This window comes from Carex rostrata, chromosome 1, assembly GCF_964058835.1.
Source record: "Carex rostrata chromosome 1, lpCarRost1.2, whole genome shotgun sequence".
In the NCBI taxonomy this organism is placed as follows: domain Eukaryota; kingdom Viridiplantae; phylum Streptophyta; class Magnoliopsida; order Poales; family Cyperaceae; genus Carex; species Carex rostrata.
The window spans coordinates 17,862,023-17,876,541 of NC_135918.1; the positions used below are offsets into that span (position 1 = coordinate 17,862,023).

At 34.5% G+C, this 14,519-nt stretch overlaps 1 protein-coding gene across 1 annotated transcript; it reads right to left on the reverse strand.

Moving 5' to 3' along the window:
- Positions 1–4,187: 4,187 nt before the first annotated feature.
- Positions 4,188–6,179, reverse strand: LOC144576089 (BTB/POZ and MATH domain-containing protein 2-like). The gene is made up of 2 exons (XM_078326382.1): positions 4,847–6,179; positions 4,188–4,762 (listed from the first exon to the last, which is right to left on the reverse strand). The coding sequence occupies exons 1-2, from the start codon at positions 5,692–5,694 to the stop codon at positions 4,531–4,533; spliced, it is 1,080 nt and encodes a 359-aa protein (XP_078182508.1). The 5' UTR covers positions 5,695–6,179; the 3' UTR covers positions 4,188–4,530.
- Between the last annotated feature and the right edge of the window lie 8,340 nt (positions 6,180–14,519).

The window sequence follows — 14,519 nt, forward strand, 5'->3', positions numbered from 1 at the left end:
ACTTATTTTTCTCATGTTATTTTTTGTCCAATTACACATAATTAAGGTTACTTTAGTTTTTGGGAAAGATTTTACCTACAATTGCAGTTGCTGAACTTTGTCAGAATTTATTCTGATAACAACAACAAAATAATATATATGAAGAACCTGTGTTAATAACATATACTAACAAAATAATAATCAGATAGTTGATTCTAATAGCAAACTTGATGAAATTATGTTGCGATATTTTCAAGCACTAAGTTTTCAGATATTTGATTTATATAAACTGCTAATTTTTCAGACGAGTTGCGGACATACTGGCAGGGCTGGTCCCACACTCAGAGGTGGCGGAGAATAGCCCTGGCAAGCCCTCGCACTTCACTGAAGAAATCTCCCGAGAGTGGTTCTTCTCTAACCTCTATGATCTGGCGACCGTCTGCTCTAGCTCCAAGTGGGGCCCAGAGAAGTGCCAATCAACTGCACGCCCCAATGGTGAGCCTGAGCCACAGCCCAAGCCGCCACGGCGGATCTCCGAGGCCCCATCAGCGCGCAATCTGAAGCCTCGCCATGTATCGGCCGTCCGCCGGTGGCCCCCAGGATGCGGACGTGTTCCTCCTCCCTCTCGCTCTGCTGACCGTGTCCCCCTAGATGTTCGTCAGTGGGTCCCTGGCAGCAGCAACTTTCCTCCACCCAAGCGTCGCCATGTTTCCGCCGTGCGTCGGTATCCGCCTGGATGCGGGCGTTTTCCTCCATCCCCGCCTCCCACCCCCTCGCACTAATCTCAGCCTCGACCTTACACCCCTCTCACTGATGACTTCTGAAATCTAATAGAGGTGGCAAAGATGTCATAAATTGTTTCAGTTATGTTATGGAGTTGAGGAGATGTGCTAAACTATTCATTTCTTGTGTAGTTAGTTGCTCGTCTGTACTGTAGTTGTGACTGATTGATTGATTATTCAGTGAACTATTAGTTATATTGCTTGTGTATTTAGCTGCTTGTTTATTTAGTTGTGACTGACTGTTCTTCATTTAGATTTTTACTTTGGATAGTAGATATGTGTATAACACTATGTAGATTTATGTTAATATATAGGGGTATTTGAGGAAGTTTTTCGGATGCCTAATACCATGGTGTCAGCATGGATTTTGGTGTATTGTTTGGTTGGGATGTGGCTTGGGATGTTTCATTTCAGGTTCTTTGGGAGCTGTCTTTTGGGTAAAACTTTGTTGTTCAGAGGTATATCTGAAATTAGACATGAAGGGACCATGTGCTACTGTTGGTGATTTTTTTATTATCACAGGGGGCTTCATGTAAGATGGTCTTGTTTTATGTTTGATGTTTCCAGTTTTATGATTGTCACATGGGGTTTGTTTTATGTCAGAGGGGGATTGTTCTCAGCAGAAACGCTTTCTGTTAAGTACCAATTGTCTTTCCTACTGACAAGTACCTGTAATATACCTAGGTTTGCTTGCTGCCTCTGTACCGGTGGTTTTCTTAGAACAAGTGGAATTGCTCATAGGCATCTTTGTTTTACTATTCTTGTTCTTTGTGTACGGATGTAATTTGGTTTAATTTCTGCAGGCAGCAAGCATAGCAATATTTGGATTTGCTTTTTGTTGATGTACCAATGTACCAATGCAATGCAATACCTACCCCATGTCAAATACCAAGAGAGTATGTAAAGGTTCTTCTCTGGCATCAATTCTGACCCAAAAACAGAAAAACACAAAATGAAAGAGCAAAAATAGTTCCTGATGAGATAAATTCATGATGGTGAGCATGGAGATTATGATCTGATATACATTTTCATATAGAATTTCGTGAGCATAGCCATATTTGGATTTTCTTTTTGCTGCTGTCTTTTCTTCTTCTTTTTTTTTTTTTTTTGAGTGGTAACCAGTAGGTGTGATATATTAAAATTGATAGAGTTTACAATACATAAAAATTTAAAAAGTAAAACTATAGTACTGAGAATTTAAAAAGGCCTGTGCCCCTTCTCACTCTTTGAAAAAAGAGAAGAACCTAGGGATCTAAATGCGATTTTTCCGTAGTCTTCTGACAGCCCCTCTGAAATAAAAGTAAACTGTGAATACTCTCTGCCCAGGTTCAAATTTACCAGTGAGAACTGCTGTCTGCTCCTTGCCTGTTCATGTACCGATTGGTACCGTTTGTTTCCTTGGAAACCTTTGTCAGTTTCCAATTTCTCCAGATGTCTGTCTCTTGCGTATGCAGAGAGTTCTTTTTCTTGACAATGTTAAAATTAAAACTGCTTTCTATTTAGTCACTGCTAGATGTTTATACTTTATAAGATCATATGCCCAAATTCACACCATTTTAAGCTTCATTAAACAATCAGAAAGTAAATTAAGATGTCACTAAAACAATTGTTTATATGATTATCAGTTATCAGCATACTGCATTTTTAGTTTGAATTACCACCATTTTCATACCGCATGTCAGTAGCATCCCTTTTACGCATCCCACCCAAAGATGTGTCCCAAACTGACTGAACCGTCTGATTCGGAGTCATAGAACACATTAAACATCGCAGTTTCAGTTTCTTCTATGCATGACAACATGCATTTAAATCTTCTCCTTTAGCATAAAAAAAGCCAAAAATTTAACCTTCATTGGAGATTTTCAAGACAATATATAGCACCAGACATCTTATGGCTATCGTACCACCTCAGCCAAACACAAATATTCTTATCCATCCCTAACTAAAACAAAAGTATGGGAAATGAAACAAAATTGGTACCAGTAATCTCCTCGTACCAGTTTGCCTACTGGTACACTGGTACTGGTGTTCTAATGGTTCGGTTTCCTTGTCAAAAACAAGGGGAAAGTCCCTCCTGTTCTATGTTCATCCCTTCTGACTTCAGGTAAGTACTGTCTGCGTATGAAGTTTGCAATCTTGCTGTTTCTTGAACTCTGTCTTGTTTAGCTTCATGTTTCTTGCCTCTCTCTTGCGCGTGTAGGTACTTTAATATAACTTGATACATGCATATCTTTAACCTTGAGAGAACAAATAAACAAGGCTTTTATATGAAACTAGAACAAATAAATTTTGCAGGAAGGGCTCTATTGGGCACCGCGCTGTCCTATTCTCCTATTTTGTATTATTGTTCTTGATCACATTCTATGTTTACGGGTTGTGCACCGTTTGTCTTTTTCTATCAATTATACAGCAAGGGGCCTATTTTGTGCTCTAGGTTTCCTTGTACTAAATAGAGATATATATATACCAAACTATGTCCCAATTCAACTTGTTAAAAATATACATTCGGAAAAATTATTTTTGTAGTATTAATATACCAAACTATGTCCCAATTCAACTGGTTTCCCATTAGTGCTCTGTCACCAAAGATCTGTCAGCAGTTTCACTTTTCAATTGTTTTTTTAATGCAAACAGTTCAACTAGAAACACGTGTGATTTTGGTGATCAAAAAATGAGAAAAAAATTTAATAAAGTGAGACTGAGACAACTTCAGCATTTTCCATGGATGTCATTAATTAATTATCTCAATTATGATATTAATTAGTAGTGTGACATTGGTAAAGGTATTGGTACTGGTGACTATAAATTATACATTATTTAATTAATAAAACAATTAACTATTCCAAAATAATTGAAACTGAACCAAAAAAATTAACCACCAATTTTTAATATGGATCAAACAAAATCAATACTTAATTGAGCATCGAAGGAAATGGATATCAGGAGGATAATAAACTGTTGAGAGTTAAGTTTAAATAAGGCAATTATGTAAAACAAAAATTATGAAATAGATTAGGGACCTATATGTAAGATGTCTACTCATATAAGCCTTAGGGTGATTTAATGAAATTATCTTTTTCTCGAAAATCAACTTGAACTATTAATGAAGAGTATGTTTGGATTGTCTCAGTAAACTACTCAACTAATGACCTTATTAATTTGTAGAAATAATATTTAGTAATATCTAATTTACACATTTCTCAGGACATCTGAAATTTTATTAAATTTATCAAAATGAAAGTTCTGATCCAGGTAGAAAGCCCCTTTCACACTTGTGTGGTCATTTTAAGCACTTAAGACCCTACAAAATGCCTAAATTTCTTTAAAAAAAAATTAAATTATTAATCGGACTTCTTCTATTTCAACAATTTGTCCCCTGACTGTTAAGAAATGCAATTACCTTTCGCTCTTGCAATGACCGACTTCAAAATCTAGAATTGAATTCAAGGCCGGAGCCTGAAAGGCAGCCTTGTGAAGGAATTAATAACATATTTGCTAGCTATCTAAGTTCATGTGGTGATGAATTTAACACTTTTCACATGTTTTTGAGTTACAGGACATTGAAAATAAAAACAATACAGTCAAATAGTTAGAAGCTGTATAGAGAAATACTTAACAGTAATTACAGTGAAAAAACAAGGTAAAAATCTATATAGTCATTTCCACATAAGATGTAACATATGCAAGTGGGAAACCCAGTACATATGATTTCATAAACTGAGATAATTCATAAGCTATATGACACTATAAATCATGAAAAAAAAGAAACTCAATTAAAATCCTTCAAAACTGATGGGCAAATCTTCATCAAATTGTGAAAGTCATCAGTCAATACCACAGCTTTAAAAATCTCAGGGGAGCTCATAAATTTGAGGCACTTTGCTTTGAGTTGACTGCAATTGTGTTGCTCAGCTAAAATTAATGTATTTGCCGCGTTGCTCACACTGAGGTTTTTGCACAGTGAATCCTCAGACATCAACCTCAATCTCTCCAGCTGGTATCTATTTTTCATATAGTTGTTCGTCAAATTAAAATTAGTAAAACATATTAAAAGGACAATGTTAAAAAAATACAATTATACATACCTATCTGCAGCTACGAGCAAATGCTGAGCCATCAACCTCATATTTTCCTTTTCACCATCATCATCGCAACCTTCAAAATCGGGCAGTGAATCAGAATAAATGAAATAAAGCATTGATTTAAAAACTGTTGCTTCAATATCGTCAACCGTTATGGTGTCTGCCCATTTCTCTTTCATGCATCCAAAAAGCTCGGCATTGAAGACAGCCGACCTCGCTGCAAGCATCCACCGATGTGCCTTAAATCTCTCTCCCTTTACTACAAATGTAATGTCTGCCCCGTTACCGCTCTCTAGTAGGTTAGCCAAATTTTGGTTCAAATTCGACGGTGGGACAATGATGCCATAAGGATTAGTTACTTCAAGCTTAGTTCCTTTAAGAACACTGACGATACACTTCACTGTGAAAGTATCATCTTTCAGATGGTCTGATGCCTCAAATTCAGTTTTCTTTGCAAATTGCGAATAACCCCAAGATTCGTAATATGTATCACTGGTACTTTTGAATGTTTTGACTGGCATTATATGGCTCAAGTTAGAGGTGGCACCATTCTGTTGAAGTATTGTCAAAGTTGTTCGTGCCTTCACATCAGTAGCTTCACTTTCAAGTTGAAGATAAATGGATATATATTCTTTGTCATCGTTGGTTTTCCCATCAGGATAGAACACAATTATCCAGTTATACCCGCCAACCGTAAAAATATCAGACTTAATTGGTTTTCCCATGCCAATCCCTTTAATCAGGGAATATCCATAAATCTTAAACAAATGTGATCCAGTTATGATCTCTGTTCGAATTGCTGAGGCTGTATCAAGGTTTTCATGGCTGGTAGCTTGAGCAGATGAACCCATTTGGGTATTGAGAGTATATATATTAGATTAGAGATTATAATTCTGGACGATCTACGGTGAAATCATTTTTTGTTATATAGGATTTTGATTAAGATAATATTTAATGCCAACTCAACGGTCGCCTTGGAAACTGAGACAATCAGTGTGAGCTAATTAATTTATTTGAAGAGGATGTATCTGTAGAGAAGAGCAACGAATTAGGGAAAGTGGACCGTGACACTGTTTAATTTGTTCACCTTTTGGAAAAGAGAGAGAAGAAAGCCTGATGACCTTGAGAGGGTGAGAGGCTGATGGGACAGAGCACCGCTGAGCAGGACATAGCAGCGTCGGGGGAGAGAGATTGCTTCAGATGGTCTGAAGTTGCTGATCGGCGGAGGGAGAGAGGGGCTGAAGTTGCTGATCGGCGGACAGAGAAGAGAGAGATTGATTTTGATAACCCTCGGAGAGAGAGGGAGACGGGGAGGGAAATGAAATGAGTAAAGGGAGATGGCGGCTCCCTAAATCCTCTCTGGATGCGATGTTGAACAAAACAGTTTCTAAGTACAGATATTAACAGAGCAGTTTTAGCTTCAATGCAGTATGTTAAATATATTGAATACTCTTTTTATAGAATTCGAATCATATAGGTCGTGCATTGAATAAAATCAAAACTAAGCAGTTTTAGCTTCAATACAGTATGTTAAATATATTGAATATTCTTTTTATATAATTCGAATCATATAGGTGGTGCATTGAATAAAATCAAAACTCCTCTGCTAATAAAACACTTAACCTAATTTGACAGTCAATAGCATGCATATTCGTTTATTAATTGTTTCCTTTAGGTCAAAAGTATCTTTTAAAACCACTAAAGAATCCTTTATAGGTCAAAAGTATCCTTTAGGTCCAAAGACGTACAACTAAAGAATTTTTATTTTGTTAAAAAAGAAAGACAACTAAAGATGATTAAAACCACTAAACCTTTAACGCTAGCTAGGATCCTTAGCGAATATTGGCCTCGCCACTTTTAGGCATTAGTGGAAAATCTAATAAGTGATATTAATTTTGTACATTCGGCTTTGATCCGTTCATATTTGAGCCAAGACTAAGAATGCAATATATATGTATGTAAAAGTACGTTTGCTCCTATATATAATATATTATACAATGAAAAGACTCTTGACTTCGACAAATATTGTGTATGACTATATGAACGTATGAATGAGGAGAATTTTTTTCTTATACATATTCATTAAATTACATTACAGCAAAATGGGGCATCAGCATTTGCAGAAATCTGTCGCTGAATGGACAGTAGAAGAATCATTTAGATTCAAATTTGAGTTAGATGGGCGTTTTATGCTTTTAATAAAAGAGTAAAATGGATATTTTATAAATTTAGAATGAGATTTAATATGAAAGACAATAAAATAGATAAATTTGTGAGTTTTTAAAGTTCCGAGGGAATATATGTAATTTTAAAGCTTAGAGGGATAAATACGTAATTTTAAAGTTTTTCAGGGGTGTAGATGAAATTCTCCCAAAAAAAAAATACCTTTGAAAAAAAAATATATAAAAGAAGACGCATACTAAAATTCTACATAATTCACCATGAAAATTTCAGCTTGTACAAATTAATATGCGCAAACCCTTTAAATAATAGTTTCTTCAAATAAAAGCTATAAAGCGGTCCAATTAATGATGCATTTTCCTTTCCCGAGTTGAGTTGAGTTGAATTTGAATCGAGTCTTGTTTATGTTTTCGCTTTTTTCTTTGGGTTTTTAATTATGTTTGGGCCAAGTATTTTGTTGGGCTTCATTTTAAGAGAAAAAAATATTGTTCTGGCCCGCTCTTTTTGAATTTGAATCAAGTCTTGTATCCAGTCATACTTCAGGGTGTGAAAAAACAACAATTTTTAATAAATCTAAACAAATAGTAAAAAAATTCCAAAAAATGTAAAATTTGGTCTCCAAACACATATTAATATGGAGAACAAGATGAATGGTTCGGATCGACCGTTAGGACTTTGAAAAGTCGAATATTATGCCGTTACACGGAGGCCCTCTATGCTACGCGTAGCATGCTAGCAGGTTCCTTCAAAGTTCAAAAAGTCGATCCAAACCATTAGATATGATCTCTATATTAAAATGTGCTGGGAGACCAAATTTTACATTTTTCTGATTTTTTTTACTATTTATTAAGCCACTTTGAAAATCGCTGATCCAATGGTGGCTTCTGGTTTTACTGTTTTGTTAAGCCACCGTTGGATTAGCGATTTTCAAAGTGGCTTAATAAATAGTAAAAAAATTCAGAAAAATGTAAAATTTGATAATTAGGGTCGGTTCTTAGCTTAGAACTGATCCAGATACTATCAGGATCGGTTTTAGTTAAGAACCGATCCTAATACTTGATAATTAGAATCGGTCCTTAGCTTAGAACCAATCCTGGTAGTATCTGGATCAGTTATAAACTAAGAACCGATCCTATTAGTTCATGTGCTGTGATTTTATTAGATTTTAGTATCGGTTTTATTGATAAAAACGATCCAGATAGTTATGAGTATCGGTTGGTTCGTATAGCCGATCCAGATAGGCTGATCCTTATTCCAGTTTTTCCACTAGTGACCCGATGGCCGAACGACCTCTGCCGATGGTATATTTATTAACGCCATCTGTTTTTAGCCGATGTTAGTGTATTTACATTTTCTATCGGGGTGATATGCATCGGATTGGACACTAGAGATTGATTCTTTCTTCTTTTTGAATTTGGACAATCAGGTACACTTGGCTAGGCTCAGAGACAGAGCTAGTGCCGGTACCAGTGCTAGTGCCAGTACCAGTGCCATTCAACATTCGGCAATGAACCATCCGGGACCTCTAAATGGCAATGATTTGATGAATCAGGGAACCAACTTGCTTCAGCCAAACATGTACTTATTTTTGCATTTCTTTCCTTGTTTATTTATTTTGTTCATAGTTCGACATATACCACCCCTGAAAATGAAACAAATACATATATATTACATAATACCCCTGTTATTACTTGTGTTCTAACAAAGAAAAATGTTTTATTGAATGGTGTTTTTCATAGGAATTCGGGTAGCAACTCTGACTACCACCTAATGGCAGCATCCCCGGGATCCGAGGAAGAACGGGTTTCCGATAAAGGCAATTGATGTGCCCATCTAATTATGTGTAGTGACTTGAATATTGATTGATGCAACAAAAATACTATTGAGATTTTTTTTCACATATTAGTAAACTTTTTTGAGATTATGTTTCTGGTTTGCCTGTGTTATTTTTCTTTTTCTGAATTTTACACAAATTGAGATTTGTTTTTGACGGAAAATGTAATAAAATAGTAATTACCTGAATTAATGCGGCACATTGTGATTATTAATTTCTATTTTCTTAAGTATTAAGTTTTATTGTTGGAATATAAACGTATACAATTACATTAGTGTTAATTTTGAACTAGTATGATAAGAACTGTACATTAGCAAGTGCTCAAATTTTTATCAAGATTCAAGACTAAACATGTATATATTTAAACTAGTAATCGTGCACAGTAACGGGAGCAAATTATGTAGTAAAAAACATTAAGCTCCTTAATAAGGAGGAGAGATAATTTAAATCAAATTTGTAGAGAAAAATAGTTAAATACTATATTTATCTACAAGATAACACATGTGAACTCTAGTGTAGTGGTAAGAATTTTGGCACCAACAGAATTCAACTGGGTTCGAATCCCGCCTTCAGCAGCGGTGCACAGGCTCAGTCTGCAGGTGCCGTGCGTGGTTCAGAGGCGTGGTCCACGGGTGCAGCGCGCGGTCTACGGGATAACTATATCTAAATTTTTTTATCAAGATTCAAGACTAAACATGTATATATTTAAATACTTAAACAAAATATAACTATATCTAAAAAAATAGAATACAAAGTCACAAAACATACTCAAATTTTCACCTAATATTAATTTTAGATAATTCAGAGATCGAAGAGAAAAAAAAATTCAAGAGAAGAGTAAACAAAAGACGATTTGCATGGCCACCCCTCAATTTGCCCAAAAAGGCCCTCTGCCCCGATTCTTCTCCTTCTCCAACCTCGACTCTTTGCCTTCTCCGATAAAATCCCTATACCTAAAATACACAACACAAAAATTAATATTTAGTTAATAAAATACTCAAATTAATTAATTGCATTAAAAAAATTCAGTCTAAATAATATATTTTGTTAGCATATTTGTCCTATTGAAAGTTTGAAACTAAAAACTCCTTGTCAATCTAAAACTAATTAACGAAATCAAGTTAGGCACTATCAAATTAGATTTTTCTTTTCTAAATTGCACAGAATAATTTAAATAATTTTAATGTTGGCGCAAAAAATTTCATAATTTCCCTTTTATTTCCTGAGATCACTATTAAAGCCCTAAATTTGAGGTAATGATCAAATAATTAAGTTGCCAAATTTTCCAGGTCAGCATTCAACCTAGGGGCAGATGGCCCCATCATCAGAGGCAGGGAAGGATAGCTCATATGATAGTTTTGTAGAGCCGTGGTTCTTTTGTCGGCCCCCTCTGATTCTACAGCCGACCGCACGGAGATGCTGGCGTCATGCTCTAGAACACCGCACGGAATAATTTATAATTGCCTGTCCACACCAGGCTTTAAAACGGACATCATGTGCTTAAAGGTCCCGGCACTTGATTGGGAATTGGAGGACACCGCCTCGTCTAAACTCCAACCTGATAGGCCTGTTGCTGCTGCAGCAATTGTCTCGTGCGTCCCCCTCATTGGTACTGGTACTGACTGCGTGAGAACTCCTATATACGTGCATAGAATTGTTCAATTAAGTAATATAGCCCAATAATTAGTTTCCTCCAAAATCTCAACTTTTTTTAATTTCCAAAAAATGTTAGAATAAGCATATATTTTTGTAGACAACCAAATATATCAATCTTTCAACAAAAACACTTGATTATTTATGGATTTGCTTTCTAAATTCTGAGTTCAATAAACCTAAAGCACTTATTGAAAGTGTATATATAAACAAAACATAAAATAAAATAAAAATGTAGTAATATATAGAACCACCATTTGCAAAGTCTGAAGTTTGTTAGGTCATACCATCAGTATGTATCAAAACATCCAAAACTCATGAAGGGTCAAACCATGAAAAATACTATGTATCTTTGTAGGCTTAGGATTTTGACAGTTTGAACACACTTCATTTCACCACTTTCTAGAATTGTTTTTAAAACATTTGAGCCGTATTAATTAGACTTAATTTAACGAGTCGCGAGGTAGTTTATTAAGCAAGAGCAAGGAAAGGGATATATGGGCTGGGCTCCATGGGATTTTCATTATTGGGCTTTCAAAAACGATTAATTATTTAATGACGAAAAGGGAAAGGGAAATATATAGATTGGTACAGAAACTGGTAGCAGAATGTGTAATATTATTGGTATTGTAACTAATGTTAAGAATGATAATGTCATATGTAAATATTTATTATAAGTTACAAAAACTTGTTAACTTGTTTGTTTTAAAGGAATATACTAAATTATTTTTTTAGTTTTGTTGATTTGTATTAACTAGCTAGTCTGATTCTTTATAGGATACAAATATAATAAATGCACGATCGAGACAGCAGAGAGATCCAGAAATTGTGCTACCGTGTTTCAATTAATACTAGTATCGTTTCTGTGTGTTGTAACAGGGACATATTATAAGTAAATATAAATAAAAATATTTTCATACAAAATGACATATTCATAAAAGAAAAATAGAACAATAAAAAAAATAATTATTCAACAATATACATATATGAATGATATTAAAATAGATTGGTTATAAATTCAAATAATAAATAAAAAGTCAATTAGTATAATACGAGAGAAGAGATATTTAAACTAATCATATGTCTTATGACAACAATATTCAATTAAGAACCTACTAACTATATATATATATGTCGGCATATAATTGATTAAATGTTGGAAAAACTGAGCTTGTCGTCAAAGATGGGGGAGAATAGCCTCGGGTGACCCTCACACTCTCCTGAGTTCTGACAGTTTCGTCTCCCCATAGTTCTTCTGCCAGAATCTAATTTTACACCACAGAACAGTAAAGGGCTCACCTATTGGCGATCTATGACAATAGAAAAAATATAAATGTCAGATTTTTACATTCTCAACTGATTCTTTGTAAAATTAATGTGATGTGATAACTGATTGGATCAAGAGAGACAAGACAAAAACCTTATGCTTTGGCCACAGATGACATCCGTGCATATAACTATTCAATAATTAAGTAATATTCTATTAATTAGTTTTCTCCAAAATCTCAATTTTTTTTCCCCATGAACTACTACAATATATATTTGTAGACAACCAATAAATTATATATCAATATTTCAACAGAAAGACTTGATCATTTATTAAGTTAGCAATAAACCTAAAGAACTTATTATGAGTCTATATATAAACAAAAAATAAAATATGACAAATGTATTAATAATAGAACCGCCATTTGTAAAGTGTGAAGTTTGTTAAGTCATACCATCAATACATATCAAAACATCTAAAACTTATGAAGGGTCAAACCATGAAGAATACTGTTGGAGAGAGAGATTAAATGCATTGTATCAAGGATACATTAATGTAAATGTTTGTATCAAGGATACAGTATTTTTAAATTAAATGATAGCAAGTCTCTCTAAATAATTGTAAAGTGTTACATTAGTGTTATTTTTAATTTGAAGGGTTCTAATTTCATAATGTTAGTTAAAGGAAAATGAATATTGATAGTGAATATTAATAGTGATTTTTTTTTTTAACTCTGGAAAAAATTATGGGCGTGTCCCTTATTGTTGTACATATCACAACCAATATATATAGACACACATATATATTTAGTGTAATTGTTAGATTGTGCATTTTTATTTTTTAGTTTGGCTGTTCATAGTTGGACTTGTGTATGTGACTTGAGAAAATGTACAACTCATTGGCAGTTTTTAAAACCCAATTGTATAATTAAATGTTTGTATCTCTAAATAAAATAGGGAGACTGTAATTTGTAATTTGAAGGTTCTAATTTCATATTGTAAGTTACAGGATTTGAAAGTTTGTTACAATTTTGACATTTTTCTTCTTTTCTGTAATCGTGTTGACATTTTATTTGCCCCTGATTGATTATATATGTAGCAAATTATACAAGATATCTTGGTCATTGTGGCCTTAAATTGAATTTATTTATTCATTCATGAATCAATTTGACATATTTATGATCATCGCATAATCAATCAGGGATTATTTATAGTTTCAAAATATATAAATAAATCGTAAAAGTAATTAGTTTTTTGTGAAAATATTTTTGTTTCTTTTTTTTTAGTATTATAATTACAAACGAAAAAAAAACTTAGTTGGATTGCTCCAATAATTACAAATACAATTAAAACATAATTACAAATGCAATAAAGAAATTAACCTCGTTGAATTGCTCCAAACATGGTTGCATTGCTTCAAATTAATTTTTTGCAATTTCTTAAATTTCATTCAACAAACGAAATATGATAATTAAAAAAAAACAAATAATTACAAAGACAATCATCTCAATTAAGCCTCATTGCGTCTCTGTTCTCTGTTGGTGGCTCCTTCCTTTCATTCTCTTAGCTGTGCCTCCGTCGTTCGTCGGTGGCCCCCTAGCTAAGGTCGTTTCCTTCCTGATCCCTCTTGAGCTCCTCATTGTGTCTAATTGATTGGAGGTGATGTGATTGACTGATTGATTGAACGACAAGAAAAAAAACCTGTTAATTGCCACCCACAAACGACATTCATTTACATTTAGAAACCTGTTTCTACGTACGTGCATAGACTTGTTGAATTAAGTAATGGACCATGTTAGTTAGTTTCCTCCAAAACCTCATTTTTTTTTTTTTTTGATAAAAACAACCAGTAAATTAATTATATATCAATCTTTCAACAAAAGGACTTCATTATTTATGGAGTTATTTTTATATTGTGAGTGTATATTTAAACAAAACATAAAATACGAAAAATGTAAGGATGTGTTGTTCTGGCGCGACATCTGAAATTATTAAAATTGATCGAGTAAAATGCTCTAAATGCTCTCAGCGCGACACTTCAGCAGGATGTGTTGTTCTGGCGCCTGACGTGTCACCACGAGGTCTTTAATTAAATGTTCTCCGATTCCCCTCAAAAAAAAAAAAAAAACTAAATGTTCTCCGATGGCTTTGAAAGCGCTTTCATTTAAACTCCTGCGCCAAGTTGCAGATTGATTATTTCTGCCCGAGCTCTCTGACCTTCCTGCCCGCTAACTCATCTCCTTCTCCTCTCTTCTGAGCTCCAACGGTCGTCCCCAAAGCAATCACATTTCATTGCATTATCAATAGCCGATACCAATACCAATCGAATCCCCAGTGTAAGGTGATTATAGCTGTGATCAGATCATGGCCGGCCATGGCCGGAAGAGGTAGACTAACATTGAACCCTAATCGGGTGCTCAACCCTCAGTCTGAGGTCCATCAAGAAACACGAGTTTTGGAAAGATCCGATATAGTTGTGGTGGTGCATTGCCTTGAGATCAATTCCTCATCTCCGACGGACAAGTACACACATGCACTTCAAGATGTTGAAGTTGACAACCCAGCACTATTGAAGTTGATACTATCAAATGAAACTATTTCCTCAATAGATAATTTGTCAATAACCTCCCAAGGAGATTCCATAGATGATGAGATTTTTCAGTCTCTTAGCTCTCTCAAACAAATGTCCTTTTATGAATGTAATATTCTCCATCTGCCGAAGAGCTTGAAGAATTTTGCATC

Excerpts from the sequence above, each read along its gene's own strand:
- LOC144576089 (XM_078326382.1), bottom strand. The coding sequence starts at position 5,694 with ATGGGTTCATCTGCTCAAGCTACCAGCCATGAAAACCTTGATACAGCC. Across the intron at positions 4,763-4,846 it reads TTGCTCGTAGCTGCAGATAG|ATACCAGCTGGAGAGATTGA; the intron begins GTATGTATAATT and ends TATGAAAAATAG.